The 23,547-nt window shown below is 41.6% G+C and overlaps 1 protein-coding gene across 2 annotated transcripts in view; it reads left to right on the top strand.

Annotated features, from left to right (window-relative positions):
• Positions 1-1,478: 1,478 nt before the first annotated feature.
• The window catches only part of VEGFC (vascular endothelial growth factor C), a 76,739-nt gene continuing 54,670 nt past the window's right edge, over positions 1,479-23,547 (top strand). Inside the window, exon 1 of one of the 2 annotated variants that reach the window (XM_071743222.1) lies at positions 1,479-2,107. In XM_071743222.1, coding sequence (XP_071599323.1) covers positions 1,964-2,107 — 144 coding nt within the window. In that variant the 5' untranslated portion in view covers positions 1,479-1,963. The remainder of the gene's footprint in view (positions 2,108-23,547) is intronic. The other variant, XM_071743223.1, reaches the window with a different exon arrangement.

The raw sequence follows: 23,547 nt of genomic DNA, 5'->3' as shown, positions 1-23,547 counted from the left end.
TTTCATGTTTAAACTCAAACCAGTAATGCTGCATTCCCGTTTAGATGGGGTTTGCATTCTATACCATGCTATTTAGGCTTTAATCCTATGCTGTGATCCACAAAGCTGTAAGAATCCACTGAAGAATTCAGTGGCTTCTTAATTTATGTACACTGCTTTTTATCTTCATAGCTGTTCTGCTCCTGCTACTGTCTTTGCTTCATTGCTTTACTGTGCTACGAATGTATTATAAAACTGTTAGTGCTTTAACAACTTCCTAGGAAGTATTAAAACATTTAAAATATAGCTCCATTTAAAATTTAGAATTCATTCTGTCTGCAAATGAAGTGGTTGCTTCCTGGGATCAAAATAATTTATTTCTGTAGCAACAAGCTGAAATTCCATCTTGAAAATTATAAGAAATAAATCAGAAGAAACAGGAGGTGCCTAAAGGCCTGCTAGAGACACCTTTATCCACAACCCCGAGACTGTCATTCCCTGAATAGTCGTATAGTGGGATTCCCGAAGCGTAAGAGCAGTGTAACATGAGCAGACTACCAGCCTCCAGCCACGGGATCTGCCCCACTGTTTGTTCACGTATAATCTCGTTACCCAAAGATGTCTAAAAGTGATACAGAACAATTTGAAAAGCTTTCTGAATATTTAAACAGTGGTCAATAATGCTGTTCACGTCAAGCAAAAATAATAGTACAGGGAATACAACTTTTTGCCCAGCGGAGATTTGAGCAGGCTGTAGTGTGTTAGTTAGCAATATGCAATCTGTTTGTATTGTTTGTGGTTTTTTTGTTTGTTTGTTTTGGTTTCTTCTTTTAATCATGGTGTTACTGGAACACTACCTACGTTGCATTTTATTTATGTTTCTGAATGGGAACTAACTTCGTCTCAAAGATGGCTTTGAGATGTCATTAACAGGAAGGCTACCACTAAGTATGGTATTCTTTGTGTTACTCTAACATGGCAAAGCCATTTTCTCTCTGGATAAGAAAAAACCTGCTATACTCAAGCTGCCAACGCTGCTCAACAGGTAACTGATTAGGATTAACAGAAGCCCTCTTGCGTGTTTTCTTTGGGTGTATTTTACCCAACTGCAGCCAGAGGAGAACGAAACAAGCCGGGAACTTTGCTTTCACCTTGGGGCTGGGACCTTTATTTTCGCGGAGCCAATACTCGGGGCGGGACAAGCCCAACTCTGTTGTGCCCCTTTAGGACATGCACGGGAGGCTCGGGCCTGCTCGCCTCCCCTTCCCGGCACCGCCGCCACGCCAAGTGACTCGGGCGGCCTTTTCCCCGCGGGGCGACTGATCGGCTCCCCGGAGGGCTGCGCAGCGCCAGCGGCGGCAGCAATGGGAGGAGGAGGAGGAGGAGGTGGGGGAGGAAGGTCCCTCCCGCCGCGCGGAGGCACAGGCAGAGGGCGCTTTCGCCATGCGCAGCCCCAGGCGCCGCGCACCCCCCGGCCGCGCTGCCGCTGACGGGCGTTCGGAGAGACCTCAGCGGCGGGCGGAGCGGAGCCCAACTCGTCGGCCCGGCTCGAGCGGGAAGGCGCAGGGAAATTTGCCGGGTGCGAGCGGCCGATCAGTCCCGCTTTCCCTCGCTTGCTCTCCCCCCCCTCGCTCGCTTTCTCTCCTTCCTTTCTCTCCTCCTCCTCCTTCTCTCTGCACTTTCCACCTCCCCTGCTCCTGAGTGAGCGCAACCTCGGATGTCCGGTTTCCTGGTGGGTTTTTTACCTGGCAAACTCCGGATAACTTCGGTGAGAATTTGCACAGAGGCTGGGAAAGTTGGGAACTCCCCTGCAGGCGTCTAGGAACTGCAGCTACCGCATCTTCTGCATCCCACGGATTTTACTGCCTTGGATATTGCAAGGGGAGGGAGGGGGGAGAGGAAGAGAAGGAGCCTCATAATTTCGCCTGCATTCCTCTAACTGCCCCGCGGTCCCGCTCCGCGCCCGCCCTGCCATCTTTGCACCATGCACTTGCTGGAGGTGCTCTCCCTGGGGTGCTGCCTCGCTGCTGGCGCCGTGCTCCTGGGACCCCGGCAGCCGGCCGCCGCCGCCGCCTACGAGTCCGGCCAGGGGTACTACGAGGAGGAGCCCGAGGCGGGGGAGGCAAAGGTAAGCCCGTGCTCCCCCTGCAGATGCCAGCGCACTCATTTAGGCATGTGGCTCCGAGCCCGTTTGAACGGGCCGCTTGAAAATCCGACCGAGGAGAATACTTGGGAGAAGCCTTTCTAAGGACGGGATGGGTGGAGGTGGTGTTCTTTAAAACTGGAGGAAAGATTTGTTTAAGGAGAAGCCCCCCCCCAAAAAACGTAAAAAAAATTCTGTCTAGGGTTGCAGGGTTGACGGAAGGAAGGTTGCACGGGAAAGAACTGTATTGACAAAGGAACGCAAAACACCTGATGGGCAGAGGCAGCCCAGGGGTTCGGCTCCTGCCGCGGTAGTGGGGCTGCCCGGCGGGGGACGGTCCCGGACCCGCCGTTTGTAGCGTATCTGGGACAGGCCAGCGACCGGCAGGTTTCTGCCCATCCCGGGCTATGGAGCGAGGGGGTCGTGGCTGTAACTCGGGGCTGCCTCGGTGCGGGCGAAGCTGCGGGGTCCTGCAGCGGGCAGGGCCGGGCCGGGGAGTCCGGGAGGGAGGGCTGGGAGCAGCTGTGCTCAAGAACGGAGCGGCGAGGGAGGCGTGGGGGGACTTGCAAAAGAACCCGAGACTTTCTATTTGTTGAAAAGTCTCTTGGAATAATTGACGCTTTGGATGAGTTGCTGCTGCGTGACAGAGTTGACGGGCGGTGTAAGGTGACGCTGCATTCAGAAAATTTTCATTCTGCCCAGGAGCACCGTGAAGGTTGGGCTTAAATTCTCAAATTCCAGTCACAAATACTTAAAATTCTGAGTTAAGTTCTGCTTGCATCCTAAGTTTCGTAACGTAGAATTCAAGTACCTTTGGTACTTGAGGTTTTGCAGTTGCCGGTATGCCGATGAATAAAAACGATGCATAGTGTGTGGTTGTGTAAGAACGTGGCATTATGAGGAAGACCTTTCGTGTCTTTGTAACAACTCCTCTTGTTGGTTTAAGGATTTCTGACATACTTATCAAAAACATTCATGACCTCGTTCATTCACTATTTATTTCAGCATAGGGAGGGAAGCATGTGGATTAAAAATTAAGCTGATAGTCTGTTTGTTTTGTTGTGGTAGGGTTTTTTGTGTTTGGGTGGTGTGGTTTTTTGTTTTTTTCCCCAAGGCTGTTTGTTTTACTGATTAGGAGTTAGGGGGAGATGTTACTGTAACTGCGGGAGAGGTCAAGTTTTGATAGTGTATATTAGCTGTACTTATTTCAAGCTGTTCTAGACCATATTCACAGATTTTAATGCTTTTCAAATAATATTCTGCATAGAGGAGGTTATTGAGTGTATTATACTCTCTCTCCTTAAAATATTTTAATTACAGCCTAATGCTTACATTGTATTGTTCTGAATCCTAATATGTTATTAGGGATCCTGTTGCTTGAATGCTTATCAAGAATTTTTCAGACTTAAGTATTTAAAAATGGGAACACAAAATCAATTCAGCTGGTTGCTTTTGCCACTTAGACTGCTTTAAAAAAAATAATTGCAGAATTTAGTAGGCTAAAAATCTCTCAACTCTTTCCTGCCTGGGACTGTAAATCAGTTATTTACTAGGGGAAATGGGTGAATTTTTCAGAATTGTTTGAATCGCTTCCAAATAGCTTATGCTGAAAAGTTAGTATTCAAAACAGGAGCATATTGCGTATTTTTTACACTTAAACTGTTGGGGTAGAACAGCTGGCAGTGAAGATGCACCATTCTGAGTGATGCCATGTGTTCCCATGCACGTGCTGTGGACAGTCACTCTTTCTTGAAGAAGCTTCAGTGTCTTTGGGAGCTGCTACTAGACTACATAGTGTAGAAGTGCAAGTGCTCCCTGGAAAAAGGGGAACTGTCAGCAAATCAAAGGAAGAAAGGTCAAGAGACTGGGAGGTGAGTGGGATAGCATGTGGTAAGCGATTACATTAACAGAAAAATCTTTCTGTGACTTGAGTAGTAGAGAGAGGGTGACTTCAGATCCCAGCAGACTTAGTCATGTTAGAAGCCTTTAGTTGTGAGTTCCTTGCTTTTGCTGGAACTGTTTGAGAAAGTACTGTGCAAATTTGTTCCTGTGATGGGAGAATGTTGAAATGAATGTCTGAAGTAGTTGTGAGATGATTAAGTAAATAAACAGTGTTGTTTCAAGAAAAATATGATTACATTGTTAGTAAAAAGTCATTTGCTTGACCTTTCTTTAATGAAAAATGTATTATCACTTGACTTTGTGTTCATAGATCTTATGCTTACTGTGTTATTTTTCCATTCATATGCCATACTGCTGCATGCTTTAACTGATGCTTAAGTGCAGGTCTCATAGTCTTTTGGGTTAACCCTTTACACAATTTATTTCCTTGTCTTTACTCCTATATTAAGAACTGTGACTTCAGAAACATTTTTTTTAAGCATGGATGAAGTTCAGGGTCCTCCAATATAGGAGGAAGAGGTGGACAGAAAATAAAGGTATTGTGCTTTTTTGCAGGTGAGTAAGTGTTAAGTATTAATCTTGTCCTAGAGATTTGCAGCAACTTAGAAGCATTACAGATATAAATAGTAGTTCTTCACACAAAGCTCTTGCAAGAGCATGTTCTGCAGCAAGTGGGCACTAATAAGCTTGTGCAACACTGCCTCCCCCTTTTCTTCCCCCCCCCCTTTTTTTTTTTTTTTTTTTTTTTTTTCAGCCTAAGGCTAAAGTTCATTATTTAACAAGCTAACAGGGCCTAGATTAATACTTCTCAGCTGAACTGTCTGCTCAGTGGGAATGAATCCTGCCTGTAAATTGCCTGGTTTGGATTTCCTGCAGCACAAGGGGGGGCCCTGCTGAAGAGACCCCCTGACAGCTGCACCCACCTCTCTCCAGCAGAGCAAGGAGGCTGGGTGGCCCTGGCTCCCCTTCTCCATCTGGGTGGCCTGCTAGGGAAGACAGCCTGGTGTTTCAGTTCCCTCTCTGCTTAAGGTGGGACTGGAAGAATCAGCTCTTCTGCCCCCAGGGTACCTGCAGTTCGGCAGAGACCCAGTGCCACTCTGTCCCTCTGCCCAACAGGGATGCTCTCAGCAGCTGCAGCAAGGAGAGCGTGAGCAGTTGTGTGACACTTGTGACTTGAGACTTTAGCTTCTTGTAGTGTCTCTGAATATTTTAATAACTTGTTATAACGCTTGTAGTCTCTGACTTGCATAGTTTTGTGTTTGGGGAGATGTGATGAGTATAGACTGTCTACCATGGGAGGGCTAAGTATTTAAAATAAATAAATTCCTTATTGTTTGTTTGCTGAAGGTTTCAACATTAACAGGAGAGATTGCACAGGCATTCTAGGCATGAATTTTGAACTTGTGTTATTGAAATGAAAGTATGACAGTAACATGTATGCAGGCTATTAGTGGTATTAGGGTAACAATAGCAGGAGTAGGTTATTATGGTAACAATAGTGGTAACAGTGGTGTGGTAACCATACCTGGAATGAAGCCACACAGCTGGGAGGGTGTACTGTAACTGCACCTTCATTTTATTGCGTAGTCAAACCTCCAGGATTGTGTGACTACATAAAAGAAATTTTGGGCAGTTGTCCTATGTGGTTTTAAGAGGTTTAAGACTATATTTATGTAACGATTCTTAGTTTTGTATTAGAATGGGAATAACTAGTGCTGTCTATATTCATATTTAATATATTAATATGTATTAATACAAATTTATTATTATGCAAATACATATTAATTAAAGTACAGCAGTCTTTGTGCTGTGATTCCATGACTTGCTTTTTACGATGAAAATTGGTGTGCTTACTTAAGCTCCATTTATCTCTCAGCTACCTCAGCTGAGGGATACCTTTTTATTATTATTTCAAAATTTTAAATCTGACCTAATCATAAAATGCTGCTAGTTGATGGCTAATGGAATTTAAATGCAGTTCATATGGAAGGAAAAGCAATGTGTCAATTTCTGGTCTTTTATTCTACCACCATATCTTCATGGTGTAATCTCAAAGCTATCAGTTTTATGTCCACCTCTAAGTTTATGAAGTGTGCTTTGATGTGCTGTGATGCTTCATGCACTGGTGAGAGAGATAAAGCTGGGTTTTCCACTCTGAAAACAAGCATAAACCTCACTTCCAGTACTGCAGCAGGGCTAAACTGAGTGGGTAGGGAGGATGTTATTTCTTCTGCTGTTGCTATTTTGTCTGCTGCAAATTTCCTTTTCATGTGTGTGTAACCACTCTCTTTTTTCAAATACACACACATGCAAAGATGTGGTCTTTTTTTTAGGAGGATGGTTCAGTGGGTTAAAAATGAGTACTACAATAGGACCTATTATGAAGACTAAGCAACACTTCTGCAAACTTAATTATGAAACCTTGTCCTAGCCATTTGTGTGAATAGAGTAAAATACTAAATTCTTTGAGCTCATGGCACTTTCTAGCTCTCAACGTATGTATGTGCATTCCTGGATATCTTGTGTAAGCACATTTGGGTGTCCGTCGGGGAATTCACAGGATTGCTGCTGACAAATAACTGTACTTCTGAAGCTCTAAAAAAGCTTTAGGGATCACTTTTAAATGCAGTGTTTGGTGGTTTGCAGGAACATCCCATCAAAAATATTGTTTTTACGCTCACTTAAGATCGGTGTGTATTTATACTCTTGCATGTTCTTCAAGGGTGTGTGTCTGCTTATTTTAGTAAAAACAACCCAGGACTTGTTCTTCAGGGTGTTGTAGCTGAGAGTGATGGCAGTTATCCTCTACTATTGATACACTGCATTCAGGATAAGAAGTCTGTCTAGAACCTCATGTTTAGCTGCTGCTTTTTTGAATGTGGTCAGTGATTCATTAGAATAAAATGCTTGGAACAAAGAGAATCCAATTGAAGCCAGTCTGGTATCCTATCAAGTTTAATATCCTTGCTTAATATAAAAAATTAATTATAATAAACTCCAGGCAAGATTGTTATTTGGAAGATGTAATCTCTTTCAAAGTCTTAAGTTTTTTTCTGAAGGGTGTTGAATTTTGTTTCGTGAGTAGGATAGGTATAATTGTTTTCATTATCTATTATAAACACTGATAATTTTTTTTTTTTTTCCTCCTATATCCACCTTGCTTTTAACATGAGTGACATATAATACCAAGTTCCCTTCCATGAAGGGTCTGTAAAGAATGACTTATGAGGAGCAGCTGAGGTTACTTGGATTATTCAGTCTGGAGAAAAGGAGGCTGAGGGGTGACCTCATAGCAGTATGTGGCTTCCTCAAGAGGGGAAGAGGTGGCACGGGCACAAGTTTCTTCACTCCAGTAACCAAAGGCTGGACTTGGGGAGATGGTAGGAAGTTGATTCAGAGGAGGCTTAGGTTAGGTAATAGGAAAAGGTTTTTCACCCAGAGTGTGGTTGAGGCTCCCCAGGGTCACAGCACCAAGCCTGCTTGAGTTCAGGAAGCCTTTAGATGATGCTCTTAGGCATGTGATGTGATCGTGAGTGTGCTCTGAACAGGGACAGGAATTGGACTTGATGATCCAGTTGGGTTCCTTCCAACTTGGCGTATTCTATGATTCTACATGTATATCTCCTTCAAAGGCACTAATGGCTGCATAAATTACAACAATTTTCACTTGAAACATTGATAGCTTAAGGGGACCATGAGGGGCTGTTTGTTGAATTCCTATTGCATATGAATTTGTCAACTTGTTTTTCTTGTTTTATCTGTCACCAGTTTTTCTGATGGCTTAATATTTATGTGTATTTTTCCTCTCCTTGCTGAATTTCAGAATTTAGTTAGGACATAGCTAAACTGTAAGTAATTTATTCTTCTTACTCTTCCATTGTAAATCAGTCCCTCTAGCTCTATAGTAATTTGTTTTTTGACATTTCCTGACTCGTGTAAGATGGCTATTAACTCCTTACAAATATTTGGAAACTGCAGTTGCCAGTGGAGTGAAAGAATGTAAGATGCTCCTATTCATCAAAGTAACCTAGAGAAATGGTGTTCTTTTGAGGGAGGAGTAGAAGACACAGGAAAAACACCCTCTCATAACTGAGGGGAAAAAAGTAGTAGTACTCGGTATATTTTGGCTATATTGTAGTCTTTGAGTATGGGTGAATTCTGGCTGTAAGCTCTTCAGAAGGGGTAGACAAGGAACATGAAACAGTAAGGTGGCTCTGTATATATTGGGGAGTGTTTTGATTGCACAGAGCTCAATGATTGTGATGATAAGATTGAGTGCTTATGGGTCAGGTTGAGGGGGAAGTCCAACAAGGCAGAGATCCTGTTGGGAGTCTGTTATAGACCACCCAACCCGGAGGAAGAAGCAGATGAAGCATTCTGCACGTGGCTGGCAGAAGTCTCAAAATCACTAGGCCTTGTTCCAGTGGGAGGCTTCAATTTACCAAGGTCTGCTGGAAATATAACACAGCAGAGAGGAAGCAGTCTAGGAAGTGTGTGGAACTTGCTGACACAGCTGGTAAGGGAAGTTCCTTCCTAGACCTGATATTCACAGACTGAGAAGGACTGGTGAGAGATGTGGTGGTTGGGCTTGGTGATTGTGAAATGAATGAGTTCTCAGGTCTTGGAGAAGTAAGGAGAGGGGCCAGCAAAACCAGTACTGTGGACTTCCAGAAGGCAGACTGTGGGCTGTTCAAGACACTGGTTGAGAGAGTCCATTAGGAGACAGTCCTGAAGGGCAGAGGGGTCCAGAAAGGCTGGACATCGTTCAAGAAGGAAGTCTTAAAGGTGCAGAAGCAGGCTGTCCCCATCTGCTTGAAGGCAAACTGACAGGAAAGGCAACCAGTATGGCTGAGCTGGGAGCTCATTATGGAACTCAGGGAAAAAAAAAAAAAAATGGTTTACCACCTTTGGAAAAAGGGACAGGCGTCTCAGGACAAGTGCAGGAGTCTCACTAGCTCATGCAGAAAAAAAAAATAGAAAAGCAAGAGCCCGGCAAGAGTATATCTTGGTTGTATGAGACAACAAAAATGTTTTAACAAATACATGAAAAACAAAGAGAGCCTAGGAAAATCTCCATCCTTTATTGGATACAGGGGGGGAACATTATCACCAAGGATGAGGAAAAGGCTGAGGTACTTAATACCTTCCTCTCCTCAGTCTTTAGTAGTCCAACCAGTAATCCTCAGGGTATTCAGCCTCCTGAGCTGGAAGACAGGGATGGAGAGCAAAATAAACCCACCATAATCCAGGGGTCTATTAATGACCTGCTGTGCCACCTGGACATTCAGAAGTCTATGGGGACAAATGGGATCTACTAGGCAGTACTGAGAGAGTTTGCAGAGGAGCTTGCCAAGCCTCTCTTCATCATTTATCAACAGTGCTGGTTAACAGGGAAGGGCCCAGATGGCTGGAGGCTTGCCAGTGTGATGTCCATCTGCAAGGTCTGGAAAGCGGATCCAGGGAACTACATGCCTGTCAGCCTGACCTCTGTACTGGGGGAGATTATGGAGCAGTTCATGTTGAGTGAGGGATCAGGCTCAGCCAGCATGGGTTTATGAAAGGCAGTTCCTGCTTAACCAGCCTGATCTTCTATGACCAGGTAATCCACCTAGTGGATGAAGGAAAGGCTGTGGATGTTGTCTTCCTGGACTTCAGGAAAGTGTTCCCCAATGTGTTCTTGTAGAGAAGCTGGCAGGTCGTGGCTTATAGTGGTGTACTCGTTGTTGGGTAGAAAACTGTCTGGACAGCTGAGCCCAGAGAGCTTTGGTGAATGCGGTTAAATCCAATGAGTGGCTGGTGACCAGTAGAGTTCCCCAAAGCTCAGCTTTGGAACCAGTTTTATTTGATATCTTTATCTGGGTGAAGGAATTGAGTGCACCCTTAGTAAGTTTGTGGATGATACTAGGTTGGGCAGTAGTGCTGATTTGCATGAGGGTAGGATGTCTCTACAGAGGTACCTGGCCTAGCTGGATCTGTGGACCAGGGTCAGCTGTAAGAGATTCAACCAGATGAACTGTTGGGTCCTGCATTTTGGTCACAACAACCCCAGGCAATGCTACAGGCTCAAGGAAGAATGGCTGGAAGCAGAGAAGGTCCTGGGGAGTGTTGGTTGACATATGGCTGCACATGAGCCAGCAGTGTGTCCTGGTGGCCAAGGAGGCCAACAGCATCCTGGCCTGCATCAGAAACAGTGTGGCCACCAGAAGAAGGAATGTGATTGTGCCTCTGTACTCAGCACTGGTCAGGCCACACCTTGAGTTCTGTGTCTAGTTTTGGACCCCTCATTACAAAAACATCAGGTGCTGTAGTGTGGCTGGAGAAGAGCAGTGAAGCTGGTGAAAGGTCTGGAGCTCATGTTACAAGGAGTGGCTGACACTGACAGGAGGTTGTAATGAAGTGGAAGATGGTGTCTTCTACCACATAACCAGTGGTAGGACTAGAGGAAATGAGCTCAAGTTGCACTAGGAGAAGTTGAGATTGTGTATTAGGAAAAAATTCTTTATGGAAAGAGTGATCAGACATTGGAACAGTTATGCCCAGGGAAGTGGTGGAATCACCATCCCTGGAAGTGTTCAAAAAACATGTGGACACAGCACTTGAGGACATGCTTAAGCTGGCTGGTGGTGTTGGGTTGACAGTTGGAATTATTGATCTTAGACATCTTTTACAACCTTAATGATTATATGGTTCCATTAATTATCTAACACCTTGAAACCCTGTTGGACTCCATACTGTTCACATAGTGGCTTCAGCTGTTCAGTGACAATTTTCAAATAATCTGACCTTGCAGATGCAGCTTTAGAAATGTTGAAGTTGTTTTGCATCCTTTACCTCATTGAATAGAGCAGGACCTTTTATTCTGGACAAGCGAAAATACTGGCAAAAATTGGACAATTCTTGGAAGTTACCAGAAAGCTGCAGGGGAGCAGGGGACACAAGTGTTTCATTCCACAGATGTGGCATCCCTGGTGTTATTCCTGCCTCCCTGTGGCAGTTCTGTGAAATAAACAATTTCAGGAATCTGGTATCATCTACAGCAAAATCTTCTGTGCTATCAAAGAGTTTATTTCTTTGACTTTATTCTAAAGAATTGCGCTCTGAAGAAAGAGAGAGAGATAAGAGAGGAATAAAACGGAAGGGATATATTCTGACAACAGACAACATTTTTTCATTTTTTTTCCCAAAGAAGATGTGTAGCAAACCCTGAACACCCCCACAAGCTCATGTGAAAATTTCCAGGATTTGTAGAGATTGTTAGAAACAATACAGATCCCACTATTCCAATGTATTTAGCATTAGTGTAGTCTCACTTTGAGTGCTGTCTACAGTTCTGGGCACCACAATTCAAGAAGGATGTGAAAGTCCTTGAATGCATCCAGAGGAGGGCAACAAAGCTGCTGAAAGGGCTAGAAGACATGTCCTTTGAGGAGTGGCTGAGGAGTTTGACTTTGCACAGTTTAGAGAAAAAAAGACTGAGTGGAAACCTCCTTGCTCTCTTATAGGTCCCTGAGGAGTGGACATGGAGAAAGGGATGCTGATCTGTTCCCCCTGGGATCCTGTGACAGGACATGTGGAACTGGTTTAGAGCTGCTCCAGAGGACGTTTATATTAGACAATAGGAAGAATTTCTTTACTGAGAGGGTTGTCAAACACTGGAACAGGTTTCCTAGAAAGGTGGTTGATGCCCCAAGCCTGTCAGTGGCATCTGGACGATACCTGTAGTAATTCACTTTAACTTTTGGTCAGCCCTGAAGTGATCAGACAGTTGGACTGGATGATTGATTGCTTTAGGTGTCTTCCAATGGAAATAGCCTATTCTGTTCTAGTAGAGATCATTCAGAAGAAGCAAAACTACTCTAACTGTCCTTTTAAATTTCCTTGACTGCAGAATTCAGCAGACAGAATGTATTTGTGGCAGGCTGCTCCAGCTGTCCAGATTTACTTGTTGCATCAGTCACAGTGTTTAAAGCCAAGAGAAAAACTGGTTAAGTGAAACTTCATGCATTTAGTTGCTATCTGCTCATGTTTGCGTAGACAAAAAAAGTTTAGGTTTTTTTTTTAATGTGTTTCTTTCATGGATGTTTTTGTTTCGAATTTTCTGAGAGAGATCTAGCTGGTAAGTAACCTCTGCAGTTTACTCAAGGAACAGTCTCATTAGAGAGACAAAGAGCAACAATTTTAGAGGTCGAGGTATTTATTACATCCAGGTCCAATGTAAACTTTAGCAGGGCTGTATTGTAATTGTGATTCAAGTAAGGGCTGTTCATCCGTTCCAAAGAGGTGTCTGATCCCAGTATCCTGCAAGTATGGAATCAATACACACAATCACATAGTGTAAAGCTGGTGTTTGAGGTGTGCTGTTTGCAGATTGTGGGATCTGCATTCTTGCTCTGCCAACTGGAGTGCCAGTCTGGCTGTATTCTTGCTGAGGGAGCAGTACTTGGGCAGCCTGGGCAAGTTCCTTTCTCTGAGCCACCTGTGACCCAGAGTGAGCCCAAATGGGCAGTGTTGTGAACTTGTTTTTTGTTCATGAAGTTCATAAACACCAAGACTGGGATCTGTGGGCTCAGATTCACACTTACCTTTACTTGAAATTGCTCAAATGAAGTTGAGCTCCAGGAACTCTCCATGTAGGTGGCCTCACTTTGTGCTATATGCATATTAAAGAAACTTAAAAGGCAGGAAAAATAATTCTGAAGAGTTCAAAACATTAGAAAAGCCTGAGAAGTGAAGAAAACTATAAGGAAAAATTTACTTGAACGTCTTTGTTTCTGTTTGTTTCTTAAGAAAAAAGGATAGAACATTTCTTGCTGCAAGCTTTGGATGATATTTTGAGATTTTAATTTTTTTAAAATCTATTTTTTTAATGAAAATGTTGCTTTTTTGAGTTTTCAGAATATGAGAAAATGAGTATGTCTAAAAGGTTCATTCATTTTTTGGTGTATTGCTGAGGAAAAAAATTTTGCTTGTTTGCACACTCACTGGTACTGAGAGAACACCCCTCCTGCTATTCTTGGAAATAACACAAAAAAGGAAAATTACATAACTTCAGTCATTCCAGCTACATGTGTTTTTCGACTGGCCCTAGACACACTTGACAGAAATATATGTTGCTTGCAAATGTAATAGTACCCAGACATTTTTTTTATAGAATAACTACTCGTGGTCAGATTAAGTGTAATTAGCTGTCTAAGGAAACTAAGAAGTAAACTTGTGAGGTAGCACTTTATTGATTTTTGTCCCTTGCCTAGGGACAGAAGTTTCCAAATTAAAACAGAGCCTACAACTTCCTCCTCACCCCACCCTGATCCCCAGCAAAGCTTGCGTAAGAGGCAGCGTGCTGCTCTGATACAAACAGGATCATTTCCTTAGTTTCATTTTATTCATCTGTGTGAAGGTGCTCTTAAGATTTCAGTCTTTCTTTACAGTAAGGATTATTTTATTATTACTATTTCCTTTGTATCATTAACCTTAAAATATCCTGTGTTTTGGAGGGAACAAGACAATCTTGTTAATAATCCGTGGGCTTGCACTGTTGAATCGCAGTAGATTCAGTAAACATGGAAAAGTGCTTTTTTCCAGGAAGGAAGATAGAGATGGACAATTATTGTGTCTTTCCAGTTGGGTGTGTTTCTGGCTGGCTAGAAAAGAGCAAAATACTGGTTCATTTAAAGATACCAGGAACCCTGTTGTGCAGACCTCACAGCTTTCAGAAGAACATCAACAGTTGCTAAATATCCCACTAAATATGGCAGTTATCAGCCTGTTTCCTGTGTAAGGTTTCATGGCCTTTCTTGGAGGTTTCATCTAAACTGCCATGCAGCAGAAGCCATGAAGTTCATCTCAAAATCAGGTTTTCCAAGGGTCTCCTTGCTCGCTAGATGGGAGTATTAGTAATGCTGAGTTTGTGCCTTCTGCCTTGTGTTCTCAAGTGCACCCTGAGGCATGAGAGTGTGCTGGTTTTGAACATACAGGTTGGAAAAGTTTGGGATTTTCTTCAGAGTAATATCAGGGTGAAAACAGCCTGTACAACTAAAAGGTGTGGAAAGTGATGCATGAAAATACTTTTGTTTTTCTTGCCCAAGAAGACTTGTGACTTGCCTGTTCTTCTGTTATCATCAGCTGTGAAAATGATGAGTATCTTTAAGATGAATGAGGATCCTGCTTTTTTTGTCCACGTGGCTGGGCCAGCAGGTGATCAAATCACTAAAAAAAAATGGAATGAGTAAAGAGCTCTAGAGGAATTCTGAGTACTTTCCCTTTTGAAATATCTGTGCATGGGCTGATAGGGCAATAAAGTCACATTGAACAGTGATCTGGGAGCAGGTAGTAGAGGAAGCAGTGAAGGATTTTCAGAAGGCAGAACTATGCTTCAAAGACAGAAAGAATCAGGCTATTCTATTGCATCAGGTAGAACTAAAGAATTGGGCAATCTCTAAACTGAACACTCATTACTAATCTGGATTAATAGCATAAAAAGTCTCTGTGTAGTAATGAAACTGAATATCTTAGCTAACAGTTTCAGAAAACTAATGAAATTTTCAAATCATAATCTCTTATGAAAGATGGATGATGTGTATTTTCCCCCTGAGCCTGCAAGTTGCTGCTTTATTCCATGGTTAGTTGTCTTATGGTATTCATTTTGAATATTAAGGTCATGAAAGAGTAGAAGAATGGCTGCACCTGGTTAGACAAAATGCCTGGTTAGTTCTCTGTACCATTTTTAACAGTATCCAACATGGACCAGCTTGTTAGACAGCCCCTGCTGCACAGCACATTGAATATGTACAGTGCTCTGCTGGGGTGGCAGAGAATGACTTGGAGAGTGATATTGGAAAACTCAGGCACGTCAATCACATGGGGAGGAACAATCTGTCACACCTTCCCCCTCAGGCCCACTTCTCCCCAGTTCCTTTCAGGTGAAGGCTCCCCTTTGGCAAGAAGAGAGTACCCACTGAGTCCTGCCCCCAGCAAGTTTCTCTTATCCTCTGTCCTGTGAGCTGCACTGCTTTATTCCCCTGTGAGGGGTTTATTGTGTGACATCCAGCTGATTTGTCCTCAGATCTCATGGAAACAGCTTGGGAGATTGATACTCTGCTTGCTTTGTTGCTTCATTCTTTCATCCCACAGGACATATTCCGGAGAAGCCCTGAAACCTGGGTGTGTGAGCATGTGCCTGCTGCTCGTTCCTTGGCCAGCTGGGGACTTGGGTTGGAAAACCTAACAGCAGGCATTGGATATTCACAGACTCCCCAGGCTCATCATGTTTTTTGTAGTGAAAGAGCAACCATGACAACGTGCACCTGGCTACAGCTACTCTTCTGGCTCTTTGAGTACCTTTTAGGGTTTTTTGGCTGGACTTCTTCCCTTTTTATTTATGCCCTTACCATTCAAGGCCCTGCCAAATTATAGGACCTACTTGAAAACCTCTTTCTGAGCAAAAAAATGAGAAGTGTCACTACATGCTTACAGACTGTTGGCAGGCAGCTTGTGGACTTCCTTGCCTTAAACGATGAGGGGTGTGGGGAGATTACTTTGTTTTATTAGATTTCAGTTGACTTTTCTCCTGCGTGTTATCCAGGTGCTTATTGAGCCCAGGAAAGCCTTCAACATCAAAACTTTTCTGGATCAATAAGTTTGGCTTTGAGTGTTTGTTTTATGTTATATATATATAAAATAGTAAATTAAAAAAAAAACCAAACCAAAACAGAACAAAAAAACCCCAACAAAACAACAAAACCCCCTCAAACAAACAAGCTCAAAAACTGAACGAACCACTCCTTTTGCTCTCCTCTCCATTGTTCTTTTTCAGGCTAAAGATCCCTCACTTAGGTAAACTTGTTTTGTTTTGTTTGTAATGAAGACCTTTGATCATCCAACTTCATACCTTTCTTCATTCTCTTTAAGAGTGCAGAACAGGGAGATGGGAGAGAGCAAGGAATGTGCACGTTTCCAGATGGGCAATGCCACTGGTCTGTGCAGGGACACAGTGATGTTTGATTCTCTTTCCTAATAATTTCACATATCTTTATTTTAAAAGCATGTCTTGTTTGGAGAACATCTTGTTACATGTTAGACATGAGTATGATTACAATGCTTCTTTTTAGCAACTACCAATATTTATACTGAAAAACAGGATAGAGGAATGCATTTCATAGTTATTAGTACTCCCTCAAAATTCGCATGAAACAGGACCATAAGAACAGCTTTTAAGATAATGTATGATTATTTAACCTGTGTTTTCATTATGCTTTGAATGTGTGCCATCTCCTGAGTTACAAACCATATGTTTCATGTCCTTAATGATTTTTTTTTTTTAAGAAATTAGATGTGCTCTCGAAGTAAGCTGTGAAATAGGGCAGTCATCTTGAAAAGGTTGTTTATACCTGTTAATAAGATTTTATTGTCAGCCAAGATTTTTGAGAGCTTGGTTATGTGCCCTAACTAAGTGAAAATGACCTACCAACACTTGCAAATTTTCAGATACACATCCACCTTAGCCTAAAGTATAAGAATATGAGGAATAGCTCACGGGTGCAGATGAAAGTTCTGTCTAGGCAAGTGTCAGGCCTCTTTGTCTCTGCAGCACATGCTGTTTTGTTTGACAACATTCAGGCTTAGTTGCCTGCTACAGTTCACCTCTCCTATACCCTCCTAACATCTACAATTGTTGGACCAAGAACATTAGAAGCTATGCCCCTGCCTCTTCCCTTCAGTATCCGTTTATGGACATTTTGTCTATGGGTTTGATGTTTCCTGCTGAAGATACCATGAGTGGTTAGGGGATCCTGAGCTACTTTTGTACCAGGGCAGTGCCAGCTTGAGCTCAGAGTCACAGAAATTATAGGGTTGGAAAAGATCCTGTAAAATCACTGTGTCCAATGGTCAACATACCCCCCAACTCCAGTAAAATAAATAAAATATATTTATCTATATCACCATGCCTACTAGAGGGTGTCCTGAAGTACCTCATTTACGTGGCTTTTCAGTGCTTCCAGGGTTGGTGACTCTACCACCTCCCTTGGCAGATGGTGGAGCTGCTCTGGGTAACCTGCAATATCTATGCAGACTTAATCTACAGTTAATGCGCTCTACTTTTCTCTCCTTTGAATCTTGGGTGTTACACAGACACAAACATTTCTTTTCAGAACTTAGAAAATAAAATTCACTGTTTATTTTGGGCTGTGACCTATATGTCCTGAAATTTTTAAACTAAGATGAAACATAAATGTGTCATGAAATTCTTTCATAATATATTTCAGTCAAATACAAATGTACTTTTTTATATTTTGACCAATCACAGGGAGTGGGTCTATCATATTTTATTGTCTCCCTTTGTTAAGAGGCTGATTAATTTAGACCTTTATCCATGCATGGTGTCTCTTTAGTTGCTGTTTGCCTGTGGTTGTGTCAGCTTTGGGCATTTTTCCTCTGCAGGTCGGAATCAAATCTGTAGCTCTTCTGAGATGCCCATGGTACCTGAAACCTTAATATGAATGTGTTGGTAGGAAATTAGAAATGCCACCTGGACAACACAAGTGCAGTGCCAAGTGAGGGGGTATACCAGGAGATCCTGTCCTGCTCTTGATGCCCTACTCCATAGAAAAAGCATAGGAAGAGCTGCAATAATATTTATAAGAAGGTGATGGAGTTCAGTACTAAGCATTTGAGTCCCAATTTTCCCGTAATTCCCTTTTCTCTTCTTTCAGGAGGAGGGAAAAGATAAGGGAATTAAGAAACTCTTCAGATAAGTATTACATAATGTAAGCTTTAGGAGACATCCTGCATTACTCCTTGGAAATTCTGTCCTCTCCTAAAGAAAACTTATTTTTATTTTTCTCTTCTTTCGTTCATAGTTTCTTTTTTTTTCATGGTGTTGGGATGTCTTTCTTCTGCCTTACTAGAGAAGTGTTCTGAGGACTTCGTGCATCTTACTCAGGGTCCCCCTAGGGCATATGTGTTTAAATCTTTATTGTTATCTTGGAAATATTCAATATGTCACTTGTTAGATAATAAAAATGAAGTTGCTCTGGATAATCATCAGGTTTTTCTTCTAAATATTTGTTCCATGTTTGAGCTAACCTCTAGAATTCTGCTATTATTCTACATCTTCTTAATTATAACTGTGAAAACTGTATTTAGCTTTGATTTTATTCTCTTTCTTTCCATAAATAACAACTACAATGAATTCCTCAAAATCCCTGCTCCATGCAGGGATACAGCCCCTTACAGACCGTGTAACACATGCTTCTGTAAAGACTTAAATTCTTATAGTCAGTTTGTATATTTAACTTTTCAGCTCCCTAATAAGAAAGCTATTAAAAAGAAAGTTTATTCTGAGCCAGAGCATGGTGTATTAATTAGCTAACTGGTTTCATTATAATGGGAATTTCCCTTTGATTTTATGGTTTAGCGCAGTGTTGAGGAATTTACTGTAAACATAAAGTCTTACTAAGACATGGAATCAATTGCTTATCTTACAAAACTTGCAGTGATAGCTGACTAGCAGTCTTGAAAGGAAAATGGAATTGGTAAACATTCTTTTTTACTACCTTTAAAGTGGCAGAGTTTCAGGCAGAACTGCTCTTTTCTATTGCTCACCAATTATATTCCAGTGTTCTTTCATAAAAGCAGAGCTGTTTTGCAACCAATGTCCTGTTACTGTCCTGTTACAATGTCCTGAAAAGGAAATGCATTAGCTGGACCACTGTTTTGGCTTCCAAGTCTTCTAGGAAACTGGAAGTAAGCAAAAACCCAAGACAATCTCACAACCTATCTGGCTCTACTCAGTGATGGTCACAACAGTGTGAGACATTTCTGCCACATTCTCTGATGACATTCTTTATTTCGTTCTAAACTCTGGCAGAGCTGTACCTTGGAAAGACAAAAGGATTTATTTGACATTTAAAAGCTCTTTTTTTCTTACTAAAATGGCAGTGGTTTTGCTTAGGAATTGTAGCAGCAAATTAGGAGTTAGGCAGCAAATTAATTTTCTAGTACAATTATGCTGCTGTAAGCAACACATCCAAAAGCGTAACTGGTCATACCTTGCTGAGTCCAGCCCTACTAGTTGAAGAAAGTAGTGCATACGAATAAAAAGTTACTGCATTGCATCTGGGATATGGGAAATAAAAGTTTTACTTGCATTTTAAATTTGATAGAAGGGGAACTTCAGCCACAAGCCTGTCCCTGTTACCCTGGTTATTACCCCTCTTTCTTCTGGTGTTGGAAAAGCTGGCATGGGGAGAGATAAGACAGTGGTTCTCCTTTTGGTAGCAGCATGGATTTATATTGGGTTGTAGAGACTCTGCAATAGTTTACTTCTGAGCATTTAAAATATTAAGTAAAGCATTTTAGGTAAATCGCTTCAAGTGACATATCTTGCTTTATTGTGCAGCAAAACGAATTAGGAGTAGTCATGTACCTGTCTTATTAAACAAACCAATTTTGCTTTTTTGAATAAAAGAAGGCTTCTAATTGATAGCAAACTACCTGTTGAACTTTCTGTAATTTTTTTGATATGTGCAACAGATTAAAATATCTGAAAGTAAAATGTGAGGGAAGCAATTTACAGAGAAGTAGATCTGGTTTTAATATAACAATCTGGTCTTGACTACATTGGTATTTTTTTCCATATATATGTGTAAGATTAAAATGAAGTGAAAGAGTAGTAATGCTAAAGTTGCTAATTTAACTGGTCAGCTATGCTTCCTGCAGAAGATGGCCCAAAATCAATTGTTAAGCTCCAACTTGGCTTTCTTTATGATTAGATAGTTTTGTGGTTGTGTTTTGTGTTGCAAGAGGGTGATCTGGTTAAGAACATATATTTGTGAACAGGTTAATTACTGCAACAAAATCCATGCAGCTCATGAGCAGCTAAACGTCTGGTGGCACCTTGTACATCCATCCCTGGTGGGTTAGTATTTCTATTACTATTGAATGGAAGTAATGGTCAAATTATTTCTATAGGAGTACCTATTTCTTTAGGAGTAATTGAAGTGGCTGTAATCCATATTCAACTAATGGTAGGACTTAAAATGTTTTTGTGTTACTTTTTGATTGGTCTTCCAATCACAAGTTCAGTGTCTGGAAACCCCTCTCTTGCAATGAGATGATGATTTATATTCAATATTTTGCTATCATTACACATAAATAATTTGCTGGCCTCGATCCAAGATAAATCTAGTAGCAGCTGTAAATGTCTGTAGTATATGAATAGGTTCTACAAACTACAGTTTGCTAATCCAATAAAGCTACAAAATGCTAGAATTAAAACCTGCCTATTTTGGTGATGTCATCCTAATGCTCTTTGGTGTTGCCTGATGTTAAGCAACATTGAAAAGATCAACAAAAATGACAACAGTTGTATTGTCTGAGTATGGAGCAGTCTTCAGTGGGCGTAGGCCTGTGTGACCACTTTCCCAAAGCATGGTAGTGCTGCTGCCTTTTCCTTTATCAGCTCCTTATTGTCACCCTGTGTCTTGGCCATCTCCATCCTCCTTATTTAACCTGTTCCTCTTCCTGACTGAATGGGGATGGGCACTGGGAGGTGGTAAGCAGCACCACCGCTAAGTGATCCCACCTCTTCTGTCACGTCCCATCCGTGCTGAACCTAATTTTAGGGCTAGGAATTCATACAGAAAGTGATCCAGCTCAGGAGATGGAAGCCCGTGCCTTAAGACTTGTGGGTATTTTTTGTCTATTCAGAGCAACATTGTGTAAACACTGAAATACCCTAGGGGAGGTAGCAGGCTGCACCTTGTAGGCTTCTGTCTTTCACCTGTGTTGTTGACCAGCTCCTTTTTTGAAATCTACCTCCAGTTCCCTGCTGCTGTCTCTGTTTGCTTCTCCTCTCTATGAAACTGTGAAATGATTTTCGGTCTTCCTTTTCTTATCTGTACCCATCACTCTAACCTTTACTTGCCCTTTCTCAAATAAATGGCAACAAAGCTGGACTAGACCGTCACAGCTCTGTGATTCCTTTGGTTAGTCACTGCATAGCAAATTCTGTGCCATCTCGTGTCCCTCTTCAGTGTCATCTCCCTTGCTAGATTCTGATCACAGCTTTTTTTTTTTTTTTCCTTCTCCCACTCACTTCTGTGAGATCCCGGTTTCATCTGTAGATCCTAGCTCTTTTTGCCTCTCCCAGTGTCCTTCCTTTTTTCTCTTTTTCTTCTCAGGACAGACAGACATTTTTCTGCTTTCTCTTCCTTTATACTCAGGTTTCTCCTTTTTAGATGAGAGTACACAAAAAAAGTGAGAGAAAAACCTGACTCTTCTCACTTCAAGACCTGCTGCATAGCAGGTCTTGTTCAGGGGCATCAGGGAACAGGTTTAAACCTTCGTTTAAACATTCGTTTAAACCTTTTTGTCTTTTAGCAGAGCTCCCAAAGTCTTTACTGGAAATTCTTAAGGTCTAATGCTTATTTGTTGGGCAATTTTTTTCTGGAGATGATAAAGTATACCCCTGAGGTACCTTCTGTTTTTCTTTTTCTTCTCCGCCAGTCCAGAGCATACTTCCCTGTCAGTTCAAGATTTGAGGAGGCTGCACTATTTTTATGTGGACAAGAAACAGGCATTAGGACAGCTCCCCAGTGGAAAAATTGAGCTTCAGGTTAAAGTACATCAAACCTAGCTGTTTGAATAAACAGCTAGGTCAGTCTGAAGCTAACTGCTTAAACCTGTGTTTGGTGCCACTAGCCCAGACAGCCTTCCAATCACCCAGTTGTTTATTTGTCCCCTGCACTGTCCCTTCCTGAGTGCCTGCCTGGAGCATGTGGGGATCTGCCTGGGGAACTGAGTCAGGAACTGAGCTGGAGGACTGCTTGCATGGGGCAAGGTGTGAGGGTTAAGGGACTGCATGGCTGGACCATTTTTCATGTGAGGTTTACCTCTTGGCTTCACATCTGCTTGTGTCTACAGGACGCAAGAACTTGGGGGAGGGCAGGCATGAGCAGCTGGGAGGAAAGAGAGTAAAGATGGGTGGTTTTTTTTTTTTTTTCTTTTAGTTCAGGACTTTTGTTGATCAGTAACTTCAGATGACACTGGTGCTGTTAACTCAGCTGTGAGGGGCTGCTTCCTTGTCACTTCGCAATGTCCTATGGCAAAATAGCCCCGGAGCAGAAAATACCTTGAAGGAGGCAGTGATTCCTTGGAAAACATCTGTGATTATTGGTTGGCTTTATCTCACTTTATCTGCTTAAAGGTTAAGAAATTGAGTCACACAGTCTGTGTAGTCCTGCTGTAACTAAAAGACAGGCAGGCACCTAATGAAGGATACATGATGTGACCTCATCATTTCAAGGTTTCTTCAGAAATTTCAAGTTTGAAAATTTACCACTTTTAAGTGAGTGTAGTGATGAGAGAGGGGCAATAAATTACGCTTAGTGTAGGTACAGCAACTCTTGTGTTGCATTGTGTTCTCTGTATCCTCTTTGCTGAAATTCCTGAGAGATTTTTAGTAAGTATATGCAGCTTTTGTCTTCAGACCAAGCTTGAAAGGTTGTTGGAGCACTGAAGCTTTGCTTAATGTTTAAATCCTGTCAGTTGGTGCTGAGCTATAAATAGCAAGTAACTGAAAGAGAAGGTGAGAGGCATAAAGAAAAGGAGCAGCAGCAGGGAAGAAGTGGGAACTGCTGCCCAATTATTCCTGCGGCTCCAGCAATATGTAGCCAGAAACTAAGGTTAATAGGAACACCCTATAACATACTCTATGCAGAGTCTAAAGTTTATTTTAGACCAATGGATCTGATACCTAACAGCAGCTGTTGTATTGTCTCCCATTCAGTGTTAATACAGTGGAATTAAAGGAGAGATAATTTTAGTATGGAATTTCCTGAAGTTGTATAGTTTTATTTTAATATATTGTTCTGTATGCAGATGCTGTTGCTTAATTTAGGTTTAACTATAGAATATAACAGTGCTGTTTCCACCTTTATATGTACAGACACACACACATGCACACATACAAAATGTGTCTGTAGCTATATATAGACTTAAGTCCTTTTCAGGTATGTATTGTTTTCAATATATTTAATGTATGCTTAAAACTGTCAGCTAACAATTTGCCGTACCTGAAAGGAAATTACGCAAAATTCTTCAATTTCTTCTAATTTTAGTTTGATTCCCGATAGGTCAGTTATAATTTAGAAATACAGAATCATGAGGAAAAAATATAAAATGGAAATAGTCTTAAATATAAGTGGGTTTTACTTTTTTTTTTTAAATTTACTTTCATTTGTTAACTGTCTATTTTTAAAAAATGCCTAAAACTTTCTTACTTCCTATGGTAAATATGGACGAGAAACTATTTACAGACTGACAATCTGTGTTTCAGGAGCTGGTTATTATACTTGTTACAGTCTTGATGAGAGTATGATACCTAGCATACCTAGGATATTCACTTCCTACATTTATTTCTACTTTATGGTTGTCAAGGTTTTAATTCTGTATACTCATATGTAAGTATACTGTGGAAATTGATTAGAGTGAATCAAATATGCATTATTGGGAAGAGAACTTTT

Source organism: Heliangelus exortis, chromosome 4 (assembly GCF_036169615.1).
Source record: "Heliangelus exortis chromosome 4, bHelExo1.hap1, whole genome shotgun sequence".
NCBI classification, from domain to species: Eukaryota; Metazoa; Chordata; class Aves; order Apodiformes; family Trochilidae; genus Heliangelus; species Heliangelus exortis.
This window is presented reverse-complemented; position numbering and strand designations above follow the sequence as displayed.